The 23129-nt window shown below is 60.8% G+C and overlaps 1 protein-coding gene across 7 annotated transcripts in view; it reads right to left on the reverse strand.

Moving 5' to 3' along the window:
- Nucleotides 1-566: 566 nt before the first annotated feature.
- Nucleotides 567-23129, reverse strand: part of TSPAN11 (tetraspanin 11) — a 67067-nt gene continuing 44504 nt past the window's right edge. For 3 of the 7 annotated variants that reach the window (XM_070270881.1, XM_070270882.1, XM_070270883.1), the window contains exons 4-9: nt 16501-16575; nt 15503-15607; nt 12476-12634; nt 12047-12133; nt 11784-11900; nt 567-5328 (exon numbers count right to left, since the gene is read on the reverse strand). In XM_070270881.1, coding sequence (XP_070126982.1) covers nt 11796-11900; nt 12047-12133; nt 12476-12634; nt 15503-15607; nt 16501-16575 — 531 coding nt within the window. In that variant the 3' untranslated portion in view covers nt 567-5328; nt 11784-11795. The remainder of the gene's footprint in view (nt 5329-11783; nt 11901-12046; nt 12134-12475; nt 12635-15502; nt 15608-16500; nt 16576-23129) is intronic. The other 4 variants (XR_011439943.1, XR_011439944.1, XM_001493856.6 and 1 more) reach the window with 2 other exon arrangements.

The following is a 23129-nucleotide window of genomic DNA, read 5'->3' on the forward strand; positions in this document are numbered from 1 at the left end:
CCAATGAGGTGCAGGTGAAGAAACGCTGTCACTCTGGGGTGAGATGGTCTGGGGGTCCCAGGAGCAGTAAGAGTGTGCATCTCAGCTTGAAAAGCTCAGCTGGGAGCCGATGGCCCGCCAAAGGGCCCCCTGCTCCTGAGCTCTCACCACACCCCGCCCCTGCTGCACAGCATGGGGATGCCCGCAGCAGGACGAGCAAACCGCAGGCTCATTAGCAGAGGCTGGCTATGTGCCCCTGGAAGTGGTGTGGGGACACTGGCTGAGCAAAGGCAAACAGCTTTAGGAGGAACACAACTCAAGCATGCTTGTTTGAGCCGGGCTCTTGGTTACAGCCAGGAGCTAGTGACACTCATGGGCAGGCAGGTCAGTTCAAACAAATAAGCACGGGGGCTGCCAAAAGAGGGCGAGCAGGGCCCTCAGCAGTGTGGTCAGTGGGGTTCGCACAGGGCTCTTTCTCTCTCCCCATCGCGACTGCGTGTTTTCAGCAGGTAGAGGGGGTCCAAACGCAGTTGACGAACTGATGCCATGGGATTCCCCCGCAGAGGAGAAGAAACAGCAGCCGCAGGCAGTCTAGACACATCCTTTATTGTGACACCCCCCCCCCAACCCCCGCACACACGGGCAGCCAGCTCACACTGAGGCCAGCTAAGGAGCGGGGCGTGTTTACAACTAGAGCAATTTCTCTATACGCAGTGGGTTAAGGCAACTTCTCTGTGGGCCAGCTGGTTCCAGAAACCCATCGGCCTCACTGACGTTGGGCTGCCTGGGGTTACTAGTGGCACTTGCACAGGGTGTCTCCAGTGCACAAGCAGGAGGGGAAGTGGCACACAGGAGGCTGAGGGATGAAGTACAGGGCTGGGCACTGTGCTGAAGTAGCACTGGAGACACAAGGATGGAGCGGGGCTCTCCCAAGGCACACAGAGGTGACGGGAAAACGGGGCTGGGGGGTGTAAACTTGTCCCTTCCGAGAAGGACCCGGCCCCAGATCTCAGACACACTGAGAGAGCGCCACCTGGAGTCCCTCCAGAGGCTGGGGCAGGTGCTGCCAGAACCCACGGCAGGAGGGCCACCTCCCCGGCTGGCTGCGGACTGCCCACGGTGGCAACGCTTCATCCCGCCCTCTCACAGTGAATCGAGTGGGACTCAAGCTAGACATCCCGAGGGACTTTTGAACCCTGGGGGCTGTGACATACGGAGGAAGGTGAAAGCATCCTCCTTTGTGGTGTGGTCTAAAACAGTGGTTCTCAAAGTGTGGTTCCAGGGCCAGCAGCATCAGCATCACCCCGGAACTTCCTAGACAGGCAAATTCTTGTCCCACTCCTACTGAGTAGAAGCCCGGGGTGGGACCTGGCAGTCTGTGCTAAGCAGCTCCAGGCGATCCTGATTCACACTCAAGTTTAAGAACTTCGGGCTTAGACACCTGGTCACTGGTATCCTCAGTGGATGTGAGCGCCACCCAGCGGTGACACAAAAGACAGGTGGTCTCTTTAGTCAATCAAACGGCCTTCTCCTCCCTTTCTCTACCCAGGCCCAAAGCGGCCAGTAAGGGCATGTTTTCAAGGCGGGTGCTGGGATGAGCGACGATGAAGGTAACTGTTTCGTCACTTCCTCTACCTCAAAGCCCTGAAAATGGACCTGGCGTGGCAGATTCCAGGACCAAAACTGGCTGTCGGGCATGAGGGTCCTGGGGCACATCACTGGGCATATCCTCCCCCCTTCAGTGCCATGTCTACGGCCATGCACGGGGTGAGCAGCCTGATGAGATTTGAGGCCCCGAGACTGAGAGCGCAGTGTGCCCACCCAGAGCCCCGGCATCGGCAATGTGGGGGAGGGCAAGTAGCAGGAGGAGGCCGACACTACAGTCCCGGGGCACCTCCTCCACACCCAGGGAGGCCCTGCAGGTGCAGGTGGCCTGAGGTCCCCCGGCCCCCAGCACAGGGCAGGCAGAGGCATTTCCTGCTTGCTTGCCAAGCCCTCCGTGTACCCAACAATGACCTCCCCCAGGCACAAGACCCCACGTCCCGCCTGCGGACTCTGGTTGCTGAGGAGGCAGCTCTTCCTCTGGGGTCAGCGCTGGCACTTGAGGTGACAGGCCGGGGGTCCCCATAAGCAATGGCGCCTGGGCTCCCGCCTGCTGCCTGAGCCACTCAGCCAGGAGGGCCCGGCTGTCAGCCTGGAGGAAGCCGGACTTCTCTTCTGACTGCAAACGTGCAGCGTGCTGGAGCTGGGGCCATGACAGGCACCTCCGTCCAGCAGGGGAGGGGTGCCCCTGAGGGACACGTTCCTGTGAGTCAGCCTGATGGCTTGTCACCGAGATGGAGACCTGAGCAATGCTGAGGAGAGGGGGCTCCAGCACAGCTTCCTGGGTTCCATCCGGCCGGAGTGGTGTCGCAACAGCCAGCGCTGCTGCCTGGCAAATCTCTTACCTTCTGTTAGCCTTAATCTGCTCATCTGTAGGATGGGGGAATAATACCCTCTTACTGCCATCACTATGAGATGATGTACTTAGTGGCTAACACTGGATGGCAGGCCTTCAGCAAACACAAGGCTATGCTGAGGGGCTCCTGGAGTTGGGGAGGGGTCGGGAGAAAGAGAAGAAGAGCCACAAACATTTTAAACAAAGCTTCATCCCCTCACCAAAGGCCAAATTTCATTCCTGTCCCCCGCCCTGCTGCCATCACCGGGGAGTGGGGGATGTGTCATTCCTCCTCGGGCGGCTGTGCTGTCAGCGGAGGAGGGAAGGACGTGCTGCCCCAGCTGCACAGTGTTCCAGCAGTGGCCGAGTGCAGATCCCTGCAAGGGGCCAGCTTCTTTCGGACCCCGGTGTGCAGGCCCCTTTGCTGACACAGGACCAATGACAGCTTTCAACAGGCATGCCCTTCTCTCTCCAAGGACCATGACAGCCTCCAAGCAGGGACATGGGAGGAGCTGTCCTGGGTGCAGATCTGCATCTTCACGGGCAGGATGGGCACACCCCATGGGGGACAGCATCCCTGGCTCTGATGGCAGCCCCTGTGTGCCCCCCGTGGGAGCCTGCCGTAGCCTGGGCCTCCGTTTCCGCTAACCCTGGCTCATCTCCCAGGCTGCCCGCAGGAACCACGAGGTCACACTTGCCAAAAGCTCTGGGCCTTTCTCTCGCTCTCTGCAGCTTGGACCAGCAACTCTCCAGCAGCAGTGTGGGTGGCACAGCGCCCAGGGCGGGAATCACAGCTGCTCCGGCCCTCAGTCAGGCCTGCCTACCCGACACGGGGCTGGGGCACACGCATCAGCTCTCCTGGGCCCCGGGACAAGGCTGTGCAAGTGATGTCTGCCCACCAGCCCTGTCCTCATTTCCGCAAGCCTGGCTGAACTCAGTGAAGAATTAAGGGACCTCCCAAGGGGCAGGCATGTATAGGGGCACAGCACCTCTCTGCCCATTGCTGCCTCCCTCAGGCCCCTCGGCAGGAAGAACGTGGCTCTCTTTTCCAACCCTCACTTGTAAGGCTTGTTGGCCTGATGTCTGGCCCCGCAGAGAGCGTGGGAGTCACGGTCCTTTCTGATTATCTGCATGAATCCTGGGAAGATGGGAGGCAGCAAAGATAATCATGTTTGGCCTTGGCACAGGCTGGGATTGCTTAATGAATTTGCGCTGGCAACCCCAGGGCCCTCCAGGCAGAGGAGCTGAGCCAGCCAGGGCTCTGACATCCCTTGGAGAACTGTGAGGCCGGGAGGCAATCTGGCCCAGGAACCTGGTCTTCCCTCTGTGCGGGTGGTGATCCCTGTGCTGAGGCTGTGCAGTTTCTGCACAGTTGGGGTTGTGCGGGGAACAGCAGTGACCGTGTATGGGAGGGAGAGCACCCTTCAGCCAGGGCTGACCCGAGCCAGCCAGAGCCAACTCCTCAGACTGGGGCCTGGAATGAGTCGGCGCAAGCTGTGACCTTTCTCAGCCTTGGGCCTAGCATAATAAGGGACTGCCCTCTCAAGGGTGGGACACAAGAGGGTCCCAGGATAGGAAATGCGGGACCTGGGAGGTGTGGAAGCTGGTGGGCTCTCGTGTTATGAGCTGCCCACTTGAAGCCCCATTTGGAGGGTCCCCGTGCCGTCTTATGAGCCGACAGCTGTTCTTCGGAAAGCCGCCAGCACCCATCCTCTGGATTTCTGTTCTTCCTCAGCATTTGGGAAAGTTCCTCCTGAGAGTTTCCTGCCTAATTCAGAGATGCAAGAGAGAACCAAAGGAAGGGACTGTATTCTTTCCGGGACGGATGGCAGAGGTGGCAGAGCGAGGCCCCTGGAGGCAGGCTGGTGGTGGCCACGTGGCCGGGGGAGTGGGCCCGGCAACAGCGAGGCTCAGGGCTGAGCGCCTTGCACGTGAGCCTCCCCCTCGTGAGGTGGCTCCGACCCTGTGGGGTCTGGGATCCAGTCTGATCCGGGAGGATTTTAACATCCACCCACATGAAGAGCTGAAGAGGGTTTTAAAACCCGGCACTCCTGAGAATCGGGCCACAGAGAGGGGATCCCTGAGGGGCACATTACTGGAGGCTGGGGCTTGGGGCCATGGTCTCCCAGGGGGATCACTCCTGGGGAGGGCCACTAGGTGGGGCTCAGGTTCCTGGTGTAGCCAATTTACCCTGCCTTGCTCCCTGCCCTGGCAGCTTGGTCCCCGCCCCTGCCCGGCCCCAGTTCCTGCTGCCTCTGCTCAGTTCGCTCCCTCCCAGGCCTGCAGAAAGGACCGAAGCCATCACAATACTCCTTTCCAGGTGACGTGGTATGGGGGGCGGAGATCAAAGGGCTGGGTCTTCTGGGGGCAGAGCCAGCCCTCACTGCCCCACCTTGACGCATTTCCCCAAGGGGAGAGAGCATCCAGGGCAAGGGGTATCAGCACCAGTGGGGGATCGTGTGCCAAATGCAGGAGTCCCAGAGGGGTCAAGGTTTACCGCCCTTCCTTCTAGGTTCAGGAGCTGGGAGGGAGCAGGGAGTCCAGTCCTCGTGCTCCTGGAGTCCATAGGAGCCCCGGGCCTGTGGAGGGGCCCCGGCTGATGTCTCCTGCAGGAGCAGTCCCCTGCCCAGGGATTCTGGCACTGAGCACCAGGACTGGAGGGAGGGGGCTGAGGGTCCCTGGCCTGGGTGGGAAACACAGGGGCCACGGTCTCAGGCACTTGGTGGGTCCCAAGGGGCTGGGCACAGAGTCCGGGACGTTTCTAGGTGAGCTGATGCTGACGCCGAAGGCCTGGCAGGCGGGATCTGGACACCCGTCCTTGTGAGAGGCTGTCGGGGGAACGCGGCTGGCCGCTAGTAAAAGCGCAGCTGGAGCCTCCGGCGCAGGCAGCAGGTGAGAAGCATCCCACAGATCTGCCGGGCGAGAGCAGAGACGCGAGGAGTCAGACGGCCACCGGCAGCCAGCCGGCAGTGCCCGCACAGGCCTCTCACCCCAAGGGCCGCTGCCGATGCCAACGGTCTGCGGCGGGCCCGAGAGTCTGCATTGCTAACAAGCTCCCAGGCGATGCTGGGTGGAGGGGAGGACACGCTCTGAGAACTATTATCCAAGAGCAGTATTTCTCACACTTGGATGGGCACGAATCACCAGGGGCCTTGTCATACACTGCAGGCCTGGGTGGGGGCCTGGGAGTCTGCACTGCTACCGAGCTCCCAGTCAAAGCTGCTGGTCCGTGCTCCTAGAGCTTCTCCAGAGATGGCCCGATTTACTTCAATCCCAAGCGGTCACATCCCCACTCCCTCACTGCTGTCTGAAGCTGTCCTCTTCTCTAGGGAAGTCTGTCTGCATCTTGCTGCTCTCAGACTCCAGGGCAAAACCAAGGTCCAGAGTGGATTCTCTGGCTGATGTACAGAGGCCGCTGGGGAAACTGAGGCTCTGGGAGGAGCACCCAAAGCTGTCACCAGCTCATCCTGTAAATCAGCTTGGAATGCGCACCAAATCAGGCCCTAGGAGTGGACCTGACAGCCCTCTGCCGCAGCCGCGAGCTGAACAAGGTGCCACTCAAGCCTCCTGCCCAGGGCAGGCGGTGCTGGGAAACCACTCTACCCTGGGCCTCCCTTTTCTCGTCTCTAAAATGCAGAGGACCCTTATCCCCCCACCTTGCTCTTCATTTGCCTCCTCCTTCGCCCTTCCTCCCCCCTTCTCCTCCCTCCCACCCAAGGATGCACTGAGGACATGAGATGAGGATGTGTCAGACTGAGGAGGCCCGTGACGTGATCACGATGCTGATGCCGCTGCACCCTGAAGTCCCGCCCGCAGGAGCCGGGGCACTGCGAGGGCCGCCCCGTGACCGTCCCGTGGCTCATGGCAAAGGTGGGTTTCCCCAAGGACGGGAAACAACGCCCATCTTTCCCAAACTTTTCCAACAGCCAATGCTGACCTGCTCCTGCGAGAGCACATCTGGATGCGCACGGCACTGCGAGCAGTGGGGGACAGGCTGACACAGCGCGCATGGCCGGCAGCTCTCTGCCTCTTTGCACGGCTGGCTTAAGGAGGGGTGGGGCAGATGCCCTCCTCCCCGGCCCCATGTGGGAGGATGTTGGGCCCTGGAAACACAGCTTTCAGCTTAGCCTTGGCGCCAAGAGCAGGCTAATCTACCTCAGGACTCAGAGACACAAGTTGGAAGGCGCTGAAGCGGTCATCTTGTCTCCCACAGGCTTGAAGCCAGTGGCTTCATGGCCCTTCCACCCAGGGGTCCTGCAGCAGGCCCTGTTCCCGGTCTCCACCTCATGGTTTGATGCTTTGTCCTGCAGGATCTTTCTGATCCCTGCTAAGGGGGTGGCCGGAAGGGAGCAGCTGGACCCGCACAGACTTGTGGCCACATCCAGAGTGTACAGATCACGCCAGGAGAGGCCTGGGAGAGCTGAGCTGCCCAGCACGCACACTTCTCTATAAGATGTGGTTCCCAGCATGCCTGCCAGGGAAGGCACGGAGCGGGTGGAGGCGTGCGGGCCAGAATCTCATCAGTGTGTGTCCACACCCACACACACCAGCCTGACGCACGCAGAGGGGGCAGGATGCGCTCATCAGCATGTGTGCATACGGACACACACGTACACACACACCACCTGATTCATGCAGGGGATGACGGACGCTATCAGATGCCTGAGTGAGAACTCGTCACGGATGGCTCCGAGTGGCTAGGATGGGGATAAGCAGAGAAAACACGGGGCAAGTGGACTGCAGGAGCAGGAGATGCAGAGGACAGGTCGGGAAGGGCTGCGGGGGCCCAGCCTGTACCGGGCACGGGGGGCCGGTGCCCTCTTCTGGCAGCCCAGCTGCTTGCAACATTTGCCACGTACAGCAAATTTTTAATGGGAGGCCGCCCACTTTCAGCTGCTTTTGAGGTTTCTGAGCCAGCACCTGGCTGTCATCAAGAGCATGAAGGAAGGGCCAGGGAGGTCCCAGGAACCATTTCAAAATGACCTTTTGGTTTTCCTTTCAATGACGTGCAGATCCTAATTTTGGCTGTCTTGTGAGTTTTCTGGGCTCTGCAGCATGTGTCCATCCTACAACGTGGGAATGACGGGCAGGAGTGGGCTAGCTTCTGCTGGGGGCTGTGTGACCTTGGGAATATTTATATCCCTCTCTGAGCCTCAAATCCCCCTTTATCAATAGGAAAACCTCCAGTGTATTCACTGGTCCAGAGCCTTCCCTGGTGAGATTCTTTAAAAACTAGGATGACAGGAGCCAACACCATAGCACCCAGCCCCTCCTGTACCCTGAGCCTTTGAGAGGCCAGGTAGTGGCTCCCCAGGACCCTCAGGATAAAGCCCACCCCATTGGCCAGCCAGGGCTTTGCCTGTGTGGTTCCCTCACCCTGGCACTCTTCCCTCTCCTGCTTCTTCCTGTCAAATTCCTTCAAGGATTAATTATATATCACTTCCTCCAGGAAGCCTTCCGTGACTACTCATGACTGGTTAGGGCCTCCTATGTGCTCCTCAAGCCCAAGGGCTCAGACTAACACAGTGCCTATGACTGCATTTGACTACCCGTGTTCTGTGTCTCTCTTCCTTTGGGTGAAAGCTCCCAGGAGAAGGGACCACATCCCGCCTGCTGGTGTGGCTCTGACCCTGGGCTGGCGCCTGGCATACAGCAGCCCTCACTACATAGCTGACAAAGAGCACTTGCCCTTCGGCCTCCTTTGCCTGACCTCTGGTGGGAGGCTCCCCGACTCTGCCATGAGGAAGCAACAGGAAAAGGGAGCTGAGCCACTGCATCCTTTAGATAGAAGTTTCCCAGCCAGAATATTCTATAAACTGGCTGCTAAAGTTACCTCAAAGTGGAGTGCCCCCAGAGTCCACCCACAAGATGGGAAGCTGGTGTACAGCAAAGAGACCTGGATTTGGGGCCCCGGCTGGCTCTGCCATGGTGGCCGTGCGACCTGTAGCGAGTGACTTCCCCTCGCTGGGCTGGCGTCCTTGGATGGACATGCACAGGGCAGGCCAAGTGCTTCTCAGCCCGAGTGCACGTCTGAATCCCTGGGGGCTTTCAGGTCTGCCGTGCACAGCCTCGGCCACAGGCTCGGAGTGACCGTGGAGACGGAGCCTGAGCAATGGTGCAGCCGGGCTGACAGCACCGGCCCAACAATCGGTAGGTCCTTCCGGGTCCAGGAGTCTGGGATTTGGGGGTGCCTCAAGACCCCAGGGATCCCCTCCAGCATCGTGAGTTACACACCGAGTGGACAGAGGGGCCCTAGGGCTCTTGCTGAAGCAACAGGTGCACCCCCAGAATGCCCCCGCAGAGGGCAGGGGCCCACAGCCTGAGAGGGGCAGCCTTCCTCCCTCAGGGCCCTGCAGCCCCCGCCTCTGCGCCACCGGCAGCCACGGAGCTCAGTGCTCCCAGGGACGCCGTGGGATGATCCAGCTGCTGGGAAGTTCTCCAATCTGTCTCCCCTACATTCCGCACGCTGCTCCTGTCTGTCCCCCAGGAAGGCTCCCTCCCTCCCCGTGTGACTGCCGCTGGGGCTTTAAGGACGGTGAGGCACTGTCTTCTCCCGGCTCCTGACCTCTCCCACAGCCGACTTCCAGGCCCCTAGGGCCCTTGCTCCTGCTGGCCAGTGCCGCTCAGCTGGGCTGCAAGTGGACCCAGTGGAGCTTCCCAGGGACCTGGCGGCTGGCTGCCAGCCCCAGACGATGTCACCTAATCGTGCCGGGTGTAGCCTGGGCCTCGGGCGGTTTCACAGCTCACCAGGTGACCCCAACGTGCAGCCAAGGTTGAGGACCACGGCCCCGCAGGCCCTGTGGAGTCTCGTCATCCAGGCCACCACGATCTCTCCTAGGCATACGGGTGCCTGGTCTGCGCGTCCACGAGGCACAGAGGGCAGGCTGCCCACACCTGGCTGGTGGTGGGGTTCGCTGTCTGCACCACTTTCTGTGGGGTGTTCAGAGGGCTCACAGGGCACCTCCTTTCACGTTCCAGGGCGGAAGGGCACATCAGCCTCCCTGAGGCGGGATCCTACCAAAAACCACAGAGCGTCCGAGCCGGGGGGTTCCTGGGGCTGTCACCTGGGCCTGTCTGCAGGCCCCTCCTGCTTCAGTCGGAAGAGCTCGGCCTTCGTGTTAAGACGCGGGGCCCCTGGTGAGATTTCCATTGACAGGAGAACACTGCTGCTTAAACAAGGCTGGAAAATGTCCAGCTCCTCCTTGTTACAGGTAAGGAAGCTGAGGCTCAGAGAGGGAAGGTGCCTTCCTCAAGATCACACAAGAAGAGGTGGGGCTGTGTCTAGAATCCGGGCCCTCCGACTTCCAAGCAAGATTTCCTCCAGTTCCTGGGGACCAGAGAAGCCTGCCACCACCCTGGCCTTGTATCTCCTGAGACTTGGGGGTCTTCGAAGTGCCAGGCTGGGCGTGTGTGGGGAAAGTGCAGTGCCTGGCCCGGCCAGAGGACGACTGGGCCGGGCACAGGCCCGCGGGAGCCCTGCCTTCCTCCAGGCCAGCCTTGGGCAGCTTAGTTCCGGCCTTGGCCAGCAGAGGGCGCTCCAGCCCGGGCCTCAGCGGACGGCTGGGAGGAGACTGCCAAGGGGCTGCAGTCCCTGGCACAGGGATGCTGTCGGTGAGTGACTAGGAGTGAGTCCACAGCGGGCCGTGCGCACCGAGACTTCCACGTGAGGGTGTATGTGGGGGGCATCTGGGGGCCTGCGGGTGCCCCACCCGACGAGTTGGCCTCAATGGCATTATCCCACAGCCGTACCTGTTCCACCAGGACCTCAGGTGCGGGCGTTGGTACCCAACTCCCGCTGGTGGCCTCAGCTCCCACGGCTCTCAAGGCCAGAGGGGTCAGGAAGAAATGGCCAGGTCGGCGGCCCAGGCCTGCTGGTGTCCACGCGGAGCAGCCCCCTCAAGGCCCGGAGCAGATGGCAGGGGAGCCGGGAGCTGAAGCACAGGGCAGCTTTCCCCAGTTCCCACGGCCGCTCCTCTGGGGCTCAGTACATGGGGCAGAAGGCGCCCTGGGGAAGCACACGCAGGGGCTGCGGGATGCCAGCAGGGCTCCCGGGCCTGCCTGTGCCTGGAGATGGAGGGGGCTAGCCGTCTGGCCAGGAAACAACTGGGGCTTTTTGGAGAGATGATGTGCCCACGTGGAAATAAAAACAACGACAGGCACCGTTTACGGAACCCCTGCGATCTGTTCGTCAAGGAGCAGTGATTTCCATGTTTCTTGCTAATCCTCACAAGTCACCAAACCGGGTATAATTAGCCCCATTTTACAAACAAGGCACTGAGCCTTGGAGATGAAATAACCAGCCCTGGGTTGCCTGGTCCCCTTCCTGAGGGTAGGGCCCGGCGGGCCAGCCAGCCGCTGGATCCTCCGGGGCACAGACTGGTGCGGCTGGGCAGCATGGTGACCCGGGAGGGCTGCACGCTGGAGGGCTCCCCGGCCAGCTGCCGCCGTGGCCCTGCTTCTCCTCCACAGAGCCCTGCGCTGGGGGAGCAGCTGGGGAAACCAAGGGACCAAGGGCCAGGAGACCTGGGCGTCAGTCAGGAGGTGAGACCCTCAGTCAGCCACCTTGCTGGGTCTCAACTTTTTGATCTATAAAATGGGGAGAACACTACTACTCACCTGGCCAGGTGTCAGGTGGCGGTGGGGACCCCATGGAAAGCATGTGACACCCCCCGAAGTCTACAGAAAGCTGGGTAGCTCTAGCTTCCACTCGTGGGTACCGTCACACGTGCCTGCGTGACCTCGTCCTTGCCTAGCTCTCGCGAGGTGGGAGAAGGCATCCACATCTTGCAGATGAAGAAGCTGAGGGCCAGGGAGGGCACTGCTCCAGGCCACACAGGAGCGGAGGCCGAGGCCCTGCTCGCAGCCTGTCCCTAGACGGTACTTGTTGCACCAGGAGTGGGAAGGGCGGGCAGGACTGGGCTCCCTCAGAACCTGCTGGGCCCAGCAGGAGTGCGGCGTGCTGGGCGCAGTGGGAATGCTGGGCCCTTGCCCGCTGTGTCTGCCTCAGCCCCTGAGGTGGCCCTCCCACCTCCTCTCCTCTTGGCCTTTGACTACAGTGACCTTGAGAGTGACGCTGACTCCCTGGACGGTGGCTGGGGGAGAGGTGGAGTGGCGAAACAGAGCAGAGGGCTGGGTGTACACAGGGGAGCATGTACCCACAGGCACCCACACACATATACACACGGAGGAAGGAGGGTGTCCATGCACACACGTATACACACGTGCACAAGCACACCCAACACATATACGTGCACACAACTCCAACCAGGTACACCTAGATGCATGCGGACACACCACAGACCCACACGTACCACAGCAGGCTGTGCACACCCCCCCACGTGCACACACACAGGGTGCATGCACATACCTGAGCCCACACTCATACTCCTTCTATGTCTCTTACAAGTCCAAGCTGTCCCCAGGCCCCCGGGCATTTTCCTTCATGTTTTCTGGGGAAGAGAGTGGCCAGGTGACTCACCCTTGGCTGCAAAGGGATGAGAGGGGAGTAGAGGGGAGGAGAGGCAGGGTGGGCTTGGGTGTGCAAAGGGTCAGCGATCTGAGATCTCAGCCAAGAGGAGAGGGGCTCGGAGCTCTTCTAGACAAGCCCCTCCCATCTCCACCCCAACTCACCTGCAGGCAGGCCACCCCGATGCCCACTGCCCCCATGAGCAGCAGGTGGTCGGCCAGGAACTGCTCCAGCTTGGTGAGACAGCCTCCCTGTAAGGTAACGGCAGGTCACATACCCCTTGGCCTGGAGGCAGGCGAGGATGGGGAGGGAAGGGTGCCTGTGGGCTGCATCCAGCCAGCTGAGGGAAGGCCAGAGACTTAGAGGGCTTGGCTTCCTGGGTGACCCGGGGGAAGGCCATGATGTCCTAGAATCTCCCAGCAGCAGCTGCTTATCCCAAAGCTTTGTGGAGACCTCTGAAGGCCCCCGTGGTATCTCACAGCCAATGAATAAATGTGTCCTGCACCCCTGCCCACTGCCTGAGCCTGCCTTTCCAGGGCTCCTGGTGGCCGGCTGGGCCCTCTGCATGCCCCAGCTGGAGCTTGGGCACTCACCTCCACCTTGTAGATGTTGGAGGGGTGGGCCCGCTGCCCGCAGCGTACCACCACCGTCTTGCAGCAGCTGTCGGGCACCTGGCGGCCCTCGGCCTCTGGCGACAGGATGTAGGCGCTGTGCTGCCAGTCGGCCGAGCTGTTGCTTCCGCAGCACTTGAACTGTAGGGAGAGGCAGAGGAGGGAGGTGACGAGCATGCAGCGGGCTCCTGCAGCCCCTCGGGCACGGGGCTGCAGGAGGCAGTGTTCTATTAGCCTCATCCCTTTCGGCCTCCCTGTCCCTAGCAGCGAGCTCGTCTCCTTGGGGCCCTTTTTCTCCGGACGAGGGTGGAAGCTGCTGGCAGGACATCTGTTCCCTCCCTTTTCTACGCACCCCAGTCCTTCAGGGAGGTTATGCTGGCATCCTGGGGACAGGGGGGTCTGTCACGAGAAGGGCTGGGAGACAGACACAGGCGGGTCCCGAGAGAGAGAGGGTGAGAGAGGGGCTGTGTGCTACTGGGTAGCCGAGCCCAGGGCAGGGCCCAAACCACAAGGGGGCGGTTTCCTGGGCAGCCAGGGCCCTAGGGCCAGGGACCCAGCCCGGCCAAAGGTTCTGGGCCTCCAGGCAGGCCTTGCAGCCTCAGAGCCCAGACCTGCAGGGACACAGAGGGTGTCCCAGCGGCCACGGGCAGGCAGATCCGTACTGGCCAGAGGGGCCGGGGTGACTGCATCTTGGGTGCCCCTCCAGGGCAGGGACGCGCCAGCCCCTGTCTAAGGCGATCCAAGGACAGGACAACAGGAAATTGGTTCTTTCTTGCCGTCTGAGTTGGAGGACTGAGATGCAAAGTCCCTACGTGGGCCGCAGCCCAGGCCACCATGAGGCTGTCTCCAGGGCGGGGTGCACGCAGGGAAGTTAATGGCGTTTGTCAATACCTGTGCCGGCCCGCCAGGAGTGAAGCTGGACCCCGGGCTCCCGCCCTCCCAGAGCCTCTCATTCCCTGTCATCTAGGAGCAGAAATGACGGGGGCGTGTGAGGCACCAAACAGGAAGGGGCCGATGGCTCTGCTCACAGGCCAGGAAAAGTCCCACAAGGGAGAGGGGCAGCCCCATGGGGTCAGGCAGAACGGAACAGCAGATAGAGCTGGGAACAGCACAGCTGTGCTAGGAGTCACGCGGGACTGTGCGTCTGTGTCTGTGCACGTGTGTGTCACCTGGACAGGCAATATAGCCTCTCTCAGCTTCAGTTCCATCACCTGTGAAGTGGGGACAACAAAGTCCCTCCACGTTGGGTGCGGTGAGGACTGTAAGAGGAGAGTTGCTAGAGCACTTAGAAGAGAGCCCTGCACCGAGGAAGTGGTTAGTAAGAGACACCCAGGACCGTTATCATGGCTGTATGGACACGGGCACACCGGGTCCTTCACACATGTGGGGTGTGGCCCAGAGCCCAGATGCTGGCCTGGCTTGAAGCCACTGCCTTGCTGGGGCACGGTTTCCTCCTGCCTAAGACACGGGCCTGGGCCCAAGGTCCCTCAGGCCCCACAGTTCTCACGGTTCCTAGCACATGTGAGGGCCTGTGTCCACGTGGTCTGGTGCCCATGGAGGCCTTGGCAGTAGCCCAGCGCTCGCTCCCAGCTGTGCCCTTCCTCATGCTGTTCCCTGTTCCTGGCCTGCCTTTCCCATCTTCTCTGCCCAGGCCTCCTCCTTGGCCCTTCCAGTCCTGGGGAGTCCAGCCTCCCCAGCCCTGCTCTCCGCTCAGAGGGACCCCAGCCTAGCACTGAGTGCAGTGACCTGTTGTATCTCGGGCTTCCTGAGTAAGGCCCCGAGGGCACAGCTCCTCATGTGGGAGGCCCAGCAAGAGAGGACTCAGCTTTGGCCAGGGCTGGCCAGCGGAGTGTAGCTGGGCTGAGGATGTGGGTGTGAGTGTGTGTGCACACGGGCGCCTCAGCCACTGCATCAGAGGACAAGAGATCCCTCCGTTCAGAGCCGGCTGGGAGCTGAGCCAGTCCTGGGGAGACGGGGAAGGTGCCTCCCCAGCTGCACTAAGATGCCCCTAGAATTCAGAGCCCACCACTCTCTACTCCCTCTACGTGCCTGGTGTTCTGGCTCTAAGATGAAGGCTGCAGGCCCAGGGTGAGGTTTGTAGATACAGGATGGAGCAGAGCCCACGGGGGGAGGGGGAGGGAGGTGGCAGGAAGAAGGGGCCCAGAGTGGGCAGGTGGGGCTGTCTCAAATTTCCAGACGTGGAACCATCAGGATCCTGGAGCCATGTGGTCCAACAGAACTTTATGCAGCAATGGAAATGCCCCACATCGGTGCTGTCCAATTTGGGGGCCACTAGCCACACGCGGCTATTGGGCGCTGAAATGTGGCTAGTGTGACTGAGGAACGGAATTTTGTGTTTAGTTTAAATCTAAGTAGCCACACGTGGCTAGTGGCCACCGTGAGCACTTTTCACGGTGGGTGGGGACTTCTGCATATGTGCCCATATCTGATGCTCACACACCCTGCTGTTAGCACCACTGACTGGATCCCAGCGCCCCTGCGTGCAGCAGAGAGGAACGTGCCGGTCTTCTCTTGCCATCCTCTCACCTTCCAGCGCTCTATCAGACAATGCTCTGCTGCTGTTCACAGGGTTTCATGGCCAGTTATTCAGAAGTGGGTGGGCAGGTCCTCCTTCCTAGTCTGTCTATTCCAGAAGCTCTGCTGAAACCTGCCCACCATGGGTGACCCTGCTGGTATTTGAAATCCCTGTAGCAGCGCTTTCGGCATCACTGCAACATGCAGCCACCACAGTATGACAACCAACAGACTGACGGGTGGTGTGGGTCCCTGACAGGGAAAGGAACCCGGGCCTCGGCGGTGAGAGCACCGAATCTTACCCACCAGACCACCACTGCGGGCTTCACACACACCCAATGAGGCTTCATTTTAGAGATGTGGCCAATGAAGCTCAGAGAAGGTAAGTAATTTGCCCAGGGTCACAGAGACAGGAAGGGTCAGGACTTGATGCCATGTCTGTGTGGCCTTCAAGCCCACAGGGCAGGGGCTTACATCCTGCTGTAGACGGTCCACCGACGTTGTGATCGCCGCCGCTCCGGGCTGCCCGTAGTTCTCAGACAAAGTCCTAGTCAAGTGTTGCTTCAGCTCATCGCTCAGCTGAGGAGGGTGACAGGGAGGTGGCATCAGCAGACCGCCCACCCGATCCTGGTCCCAGCCTCTCCAAAGCCGCACAAGCCAACCCTACAACACAAGGGGCTGCCAATGGAGTGATGGCGGAGGTTCCCAAACAGCGTGACGGGACCATCGCGGGAGACGGCACAGGAGACGAGTTCACAGAGAGGATGCTGCGAGAGCTGGGCCCCGCCGCAGGGCCGAGGGGTGACGGGCAGGGCGACAGGCTGCGGGGGAGCCAGCTCGCAGCTGGCGGGAAGGCACGGGGAGGAGAGGCACAGCGGGCTTTCGACTATCTGCTGATTTTCATTTTGATTATGAGGTGATATTCAACATAGTCACAGTCGTTATCCTTGGGCACCCACTGGCTGTAGAGGCGCTTAAAACAACCACAGTCAGGGGTTCAAGGTCTACTAGCTGAATATCAACCTGGCCACGACCTCAAACGCCTGATTCACAGAGCACCAGGAGGAGGGGATCTGACTGGCCGCTCCATCCTTGTCCAGTGCAGGCAGGTGAGGCCTGGGGCTGTCATCATAGTCTGGCATGTGGCCCCGGCCCAGCCTTTCTCCTGCGATGTCTGACAGCCGAATGCACCTCTACTTCTTCCTGGAAGGGGAGAGGGACCACCCCCCTTCCCATGGGAAGCTCCCACTCCCAGCCTCCCATGGTGAAGACATCAGCGTCAACAGATGGAGCAGAGAATGCTGGAACGGGGACAAACAGCGGGACCAGGATGTGGTAAGGATTGTGGGGGCCTAGGAGACAGGACCAGCCCGTGTGTTGCTGCCTCAGCTTCCCCATCACTGTGCATCCCTGCCCCATGCTGCAGCCCCCTGCTCTGGTGTGCAACGTAGGAGGAGAACTCTTCCACTCACCCTCTGGTAGTACATGTGGGCCAGGACCCCCGCCACCAGCTCAACGAGGAAGATCACCAGCAACAGGCAGAAATACTAGGAGCAAGGAGAGGAGATGGTCACCCCGGCTCAGGCCTGGGTAGGCAGATGGCCCCTCAGGACCTATGACAAATGCTTCCCCAAAGCAGTCTCTGTCAGGGACGCCCATCAACCATCCCATCCTCCTCTTCCCAGCTGTTCTGGGCATACCCACTCTCCGGGCTGCTGGCCCGGAGTTCCCTACCAGCCCCTTACTCACTGGTCTGCTGTTGGTTCCTTAATCCACCCACCCACTCAATGTTGATGCAATACCTACTACAGGCCAGGTACCATGAATTAGACAGCTCTTGCCCTCAAAGTTAGTGACGGGGCGTGGGGAAGAGAAGTAAGTAGTTACAGCGCTGTGTTACAAATGCTACTACAGGCAAGCTCTAGAAACTCTGGGAAGCTCCTGGTGGGGGAGGGCAGTCAGAGAAGTCTTCCTAGAGGCGGTGACGCCTGTGTGGCATCTCTAAGGATGAATGGGCATTTGCCAGGTGAAGGAGGGAGGCGCATGCCAGAGAGGGGGAGAGCACGCGCGAAGACTGGAGCGTGCAGAGAGCACGGGCGTTTGGGTTCAGGGAGTGGAAAGAGAAGATGTGGCTGGAGTGTAGGATCTGCCTGCGCAGCTGCAACCAAGGCTCAGAGAGAGTGGCGATGGTGTGTCCTCTTCCGCCCCTCACGGCCCCCAGGGGCTTCTAAATCCCCCCACTGCCTGGCCCCCTGCAGGCGCACTCTGCACACTTCCCAGCCCTGCTGCAGGGACGGGTGGCCTGCCTCCCTCCCCACTCCCCGGGGTTCACAGTCAGGAGGCTCTGCAGGGACCTGCGAGGGGACCAGCCTGCATCCCTCCCCAGGTCAGACAGGCCTGTCTGTCAGACCCACATGGCTGGGAGGGGCCAGGGAGCTAGAGGCTCCAGGCTTCAGGCAGGGAAGAGGGAAAAGGGGGAGGGGGAAGGAGGAAGGAGGAGGGGATGCTGTTGCCCAAACCGGGTCCCTGCTGGGGAAGCTCAGCACCCCCGCTCAGAGCACCGGCTGGTGAGCCTTCTTACCCCTCAGCACTGCCTGCCTGGCCACACCAGGGCGGCAGCTGTGGTCACTGGGTCTCTGGATTCTAGGCAAGGCCCAGCCTCTGGGTGAAATCAGAGACTCCAGGGCCAGCAACGTGAGCAGGAGGGAGACAGCTGGCAGGGGCTGACCAGGGCTGACGGGGGTGGGGGTGGGGAGGCCAGGGGGCTGTTGGCCAGTTCGGAGGCAATGCTGATCCCTGGGCCTGTAGGCCATGCCTGACCACCTCCCAGAGCCCAGCAGGGGCCTGGGATGGGCAGGGCTTAAGAAACAGGGGAAGAGGGCAGCTCTTATCATGGAGAAAGGGCTTTCCACGCAGGAGCCAAGCTTCCTCTCAAGTTAAGTGAATAGCTCACTTCCGGCCTCCCCAGACATTTACTGAGCCCATGGTCTCCTAGCATCGGAGCCGCCCACCCCCGGGGCAGGGAAGCTTCCAGGCCTGCCCCTATCCCTGTGGGGCCTGAGGCAAGAGGACAGAAGGTGCTGTTCCTCATCTTCCCTTCTTGCCCCTGCCCGGTGCTGCACTGGGAGAGGCCTCGGGCCTGCAGGGCCAAGCTCTGTCCATCCCCCATGCCCACCAGCCGCCCCCAGATATGAAGAGTTGGATGTGGTGGAGTGTGGGGCACACACCAGCCCCAGGACAGCTGTGCAGGCTCTGGATGGGGGCCTGGGCTGCCTGCACAGGGCAGGGCGTTCCCAGCTCCTGGGCCCCGGGGATGAGGTCTAAAGCAGGGAAGGGAGTTGCAGGTTCCAGAAGATCGCTGGGCCCTAGGGACCCATCATGCCATGGGGAGGGGTTTGAATGAAGGTGGGCCGCGTGGGGCCCCAGGCAAGGCCCCATGTGCCTGGGTCTATGGAAGGTACTGAATGGTATGTAAGCCGAGGCCGGAGGCTGAGGAGAGGTCTGTGGCTGGCCCTCGGACCTGAAGAACGCTGGCAGAATGTCGGTTGACTTGGGTTTGAGGCCAGGCGCCGACGCTTCCTGGTTCGAGATGGAAAGCCACTGGCACCTTGGTGTGAATTAGAAAAATGTGCTCCCGTGAGAAAAATGTGGCTTAGCGAGTTGGGTGAGCTGGATTTCAGCCTTCCCCATCCACAATGGACAACACACCCAGCATCGGCCATGCCTGTGGGACTGAGCCAGTGCCTGGGGATAATGGAACATGGCCTGCCCCGCCTACCCCTGTGGTTGAGAGGACCCAAGGGGAGGAGAATCATGCCTCATAGCGATCTGATCTGCCTGCCTCCTGCTCCCAGAGCTCACGGGTGGCAGCACGAGGTGAGCCGGACTCATCGGCTAGCGGCAGGCTCAGCTGCCCGGGCCAGGTGGCTGCCCTCCTGGGAGCTGCCCAGCCATCAGATGGAGCACCGCTGCACTGACACTGACCTCCATGCGGGAGGGTGTCCCTCCCTAATGCACACACCGCAGGGCCCTGGGGCCGTGCCTGGCCGGCAGCTCCTCTCTGACATAGCTGCCCTTCCTGCAGGCTCCACATCGCCCTCCACTCCACTGTCCTGCTGCGGTGCTCTGAGGCCAGCTCTCCTCCTGCCACAGGACCCGGCATGCAGTGACCACCGGTCCCTCCCAGGCTTCCTGGGTGCCCCATGTGCCCTCCGTGGCACGGGAGGAAGAGGTGACGAGTGCCTGTCACTGAATGGGAAGATGTAGGCCACTGCCAGCCAGGAGGGTGGCATTTTGCCATCTTTCTTCTGTGGGGGAGGGAGTGGCTTCTCGATATATTGCCGCTGTCAGCTGCGAGTCACGCACAGATGGATGGCAGTCCTGAAGACGTGGCAGTGTCGTGCTGCTCCCCCGGGAAGTCACTGCCACAGTGCAGTTAAAGCTGGGCTGGGGAGGAGGAATGATGGGAAGGGAGAGTGACTGGACCACATCCCAGGTTTAACGGCAGGCGAAACTAGTACATGCCAGCCCCTCAAAGGTGTTCCGAAGCATCCAGCATCTATCCAACCAGCGGAGTTGTCAGGAGGGGAGGAGCGCCCCCAGAGGCCATGGTGCACGTGGAGACGCCCCTTGCCTGAGGAACTCCAGCTGTAAAGACACCCTGGGATGGAAGCAGGGCCAAGCCGGGGCTCTGGGGCACCGAGGGTGGGGTGCCAGGGAGCAGATCGGTTGGGTGCTCAGTGGGCACAGGTGCTGGCTCCAGGCAGCAGCTTCGGCAGCGGGAGGGCTGCAGGTGTGTGACTCACCTGGGCGAGGGTGGCCCTGAGTCACGCTACTGTGCGACAGTCCCTGGGAGGCAGGTCATGCTCACTGGGATCCTCTGTCACTGAGGGTCCTGGTGCCCTGCCTCTGGAGCCTAGGCAATGGGGCCAGGCTGGCGGGGTTTTGCCACGAGAGGCCATGAGCTCTGAAAATGCCTCACCTCGGCCTCTCTGCCTTCACCCTACCAAGCCTCTTTCGATGCCCTCGGTCCACCCACCGTCTCGCACTCCCCCGGTGCTCACTGGCTGTGCAGGTGTGCGCAGCCTTCCTTCGCTCCTGCCTCCAGCTCCCTCCACACAGGCCGGGGCTCCAGCCTCCCCCTGTGCCCTCTGTGTTCCCACCCAGAATTCCCGTGCCAGCTGACCTCCAGCACCAGCTCCGTCAGGCCGCCAGGAGCCTTCCCGGTTCCAATAGGTTGACTCTAGGAAGACTGAAGAAGCTTCTGGAGCTACATCTTGCCTTCTTTTAAATTGGATTTGGTGTTTGTTTTGAATTATTAAACAGAAGTCAGTAAAAAACTCACAGAAACTGTGTAATTTGAGGAGTCATATTTCAACTTAAGTGGGTGTTTACTGGCCCCCATGCTGTCTGCCTCTCCCAGCTAACCATGGGGGCGGGAGACACGCTCTACCACAGAGCGCGCCGTCCCATTGAGGGCCCTCGGAATCCATTCCTGTGGCTTAGGAGGCCATCCCCTAACTCCAGCATGCTGCCCTGGCTTCTCAAGAGCAGAGCAAATGCAGTTCTTTTAGAGTAGGAGCAGTGGAAAGTGGCCCTTCCATCGAAAAAATGCCACATTTGCCTTCTTTGGCAGAGTCAGTGCCTGCCTGCCTGCCTGAGGCCCCGGCGCACAGTGCGGCACTCGGGGATGAGAAGGGCCGATGGTCACCAGCTCTCCAGGTGCCAGCCTCTCGTGACAGCATCCTATGTCCACCCCCAGCCCCCTAGGAGCTGAGCACAGCATCACTCATCTCTGCCGTGTGAGCTCGAGGGCCAGCCTCCCAGCATCCACGACTACACGTGGGCAAAGAGGCCGAGCAGCTCGTCAGACGCCCCACAGCAGGAACATGGTTGAGCCCGGAACTGACCCAATGGATTCGGGCTGCAGAGCCCCGTGCGGTCCCCACCGTGTGCTATCGTCCCTGAGCAGCCGACGGCGGATGGGTGGGCTTGCTGAACTCACTCAGGGTGGACTCAGCAGGTTAGGTGGAGATGGGTGTCAGGGAGGAAGGAGAGGGTGCTGACGAAGAGACAAGAGGGAAAGCCAGGGAACCCCTCTCTGGGCCCCCAGGGATCCCTCATCAGCCCCCACTCAGTCCCCGGCCCCCAGCGGCAGCAGGCAGGCCGGGCGTGCTCCAGGAGGCCTCTCTGGGCAAGCTGCCCTCCTGGGGCAGGGGTCAGGGGCCCGGCTAGGCGTGGTACAGCAGCACTTCAGCCCGCTCGCCCTGCCCCTCCACACCCGTGCTGGGTCACAGCCTCGGCTCCAACGCCTGTCTGCCTGCTCCCTCGGCTGTGCTCACTCAGCCTCATCTTGTCTCAGAGTCTAGGAATTGTCAGCACAAGCTGTGCACCGCCCCCTGCGTGTGTGCACACAGTGCCCCGCCCACAGGAGCCTCGGGCCTGGGCCTCTGCTCCCTACGCGCCCCTGCCTGGGCCGTGTTGCCCAGCTGCTGGCCATCACTTCTCAGCTCGGGCAAGGCCTCCACAGAGCCCTCCCAGGGGCCAGGAGTCCCGAGCTGGGACCACTCTGCTGTCACCCTTGCTTCTGAGCCTCTGCCTGACTCTGGGGTCTCCTGCTTGGCCCGCTCCCCGTCTCTACACATTTGGATCCTCGTTCGCCCTCCTGCTCTGACCTGGGTCTTGTTCCGTCCTCACAGTGCCTGTGCACCTTGGTGTGAACGGAACCCACCCCAACCCAACTCCTCCCCGGCCCCCAGCCCCACCCTGGCCTTCGTGACTGGTCTGCCCCTGCCCTCAGGCTGCCCCCAGTCTTTCCAGAAGCCACCACCTGAGTCTTGGTCTGACAGAAACCACTGATGGGAATTTCAAAGAAGGCTCCTGTAGCCTCTGCCGCCTGAGCCCTCGGTAAGAACCGTGCCACTTCCAAACACGCCAAACGGGAGCCAGGACAGAGGAGTGAGCAGCGTGGCAAGCACAGGACTCAAACATTCGTCTCCCTCCAACCCATCTACCAAATTTTTTTTCTTTAATTTTTTAATGGAACAGTTTGAACTAGAAGCAAAGCTGGCTATTTTCTAAAACTATAGATCCAAAACGAAGCTGAAACAGCACAGCACTCTCTGAACCAAACCAATACTTTCTTTAATGAGAGGCTCTGCAGGCAGTCTGCAGAAGTATTTCTCACTGTGACCCTGCGGGGATTAATTAGAAACTGAGTCTTCAGATGGACTCCCAGCGCACGGGGGCAAGTTGGGCCCCAGATATAGCTTCTGGGGCAGACTCACCGGAGCACACGAGCCAGGGCAGCGTGGCACCAGCTGGTGCCTTCCTGGAGGGAAGTTTTAAGAACTTTTTAAGAACAAATGGACTTTCAGAATTTCTCCATTGAACTGATTCTGCCACAAAGAAGGGAGCTTCGCTGAAGCTTTCCTCCTCTGGACCTCTGCCATTCTGCACAGCTAGAGATGGAAATCAGGCTGGAAATGGAGGCTCGGTGTCCGCGCAGGTAGGGATGGGCAGAGGGCCCGGCCTTCTCTCAGAGCAGCGTGGCAACAGGAAAAGAGAAGGGGAAGCGGGATGCTGCCAGGGGTGAGTCACAGGGAGAAGAGGCCAGCCCAGCTCCCAGCTGGCTGCAGGTGAGAGGATGGCAGGGCAGGCAGGCCGGCCGTGGGAGGGTCAGAGAGCTCAGAACAACCCAGGCCAAGCAGGAAAACATGCAGCCAGCTGTTTCAGCGGCCATGACCTCAGGGTGCATTATTTTCTGGCAATCAACCACCAGCTGGAGGCAGCCAGGGCTCAGAGGGCAGATGCAGGAGAGAGGATGTGGATTCGGGAGCCTCAAGCCATTCCTGTAAGATGTCACTGTTGGGAGGATGAAGGTGACCTCCACCCCTCCTGGCCCCAGCCCAGGCTCCCAGCTGGGGGTTCCAGCCACAGCCGCGCCAGATGCTGGGACTCAGCCACTCCACCTGGGGGGCTCTACAGGAGGACGCGGAGGCGCTCTGGCTGATGTCTGGTGCTAACATCAGTTCTGGCCCAAGGGGCTGGGAGCAGAGAAGAGGACCAGGGCTGGGCTGAGGAAAGCTGGTTGCTGGCTGAG

Source organism: Equus caballus, chromosome 6, assembly GCF_041296265.1.
Source record: "Equus caballus isolate H_3958 breed thoroughbred chromosome 6, TB-T2T, whole genome shotgun sequence".
Lineage (NCBI taxonomy): Eukaryota > Metazoa > Chordata > Mammalia > Perissodactyla > Equidae > Equus > Equus caballus.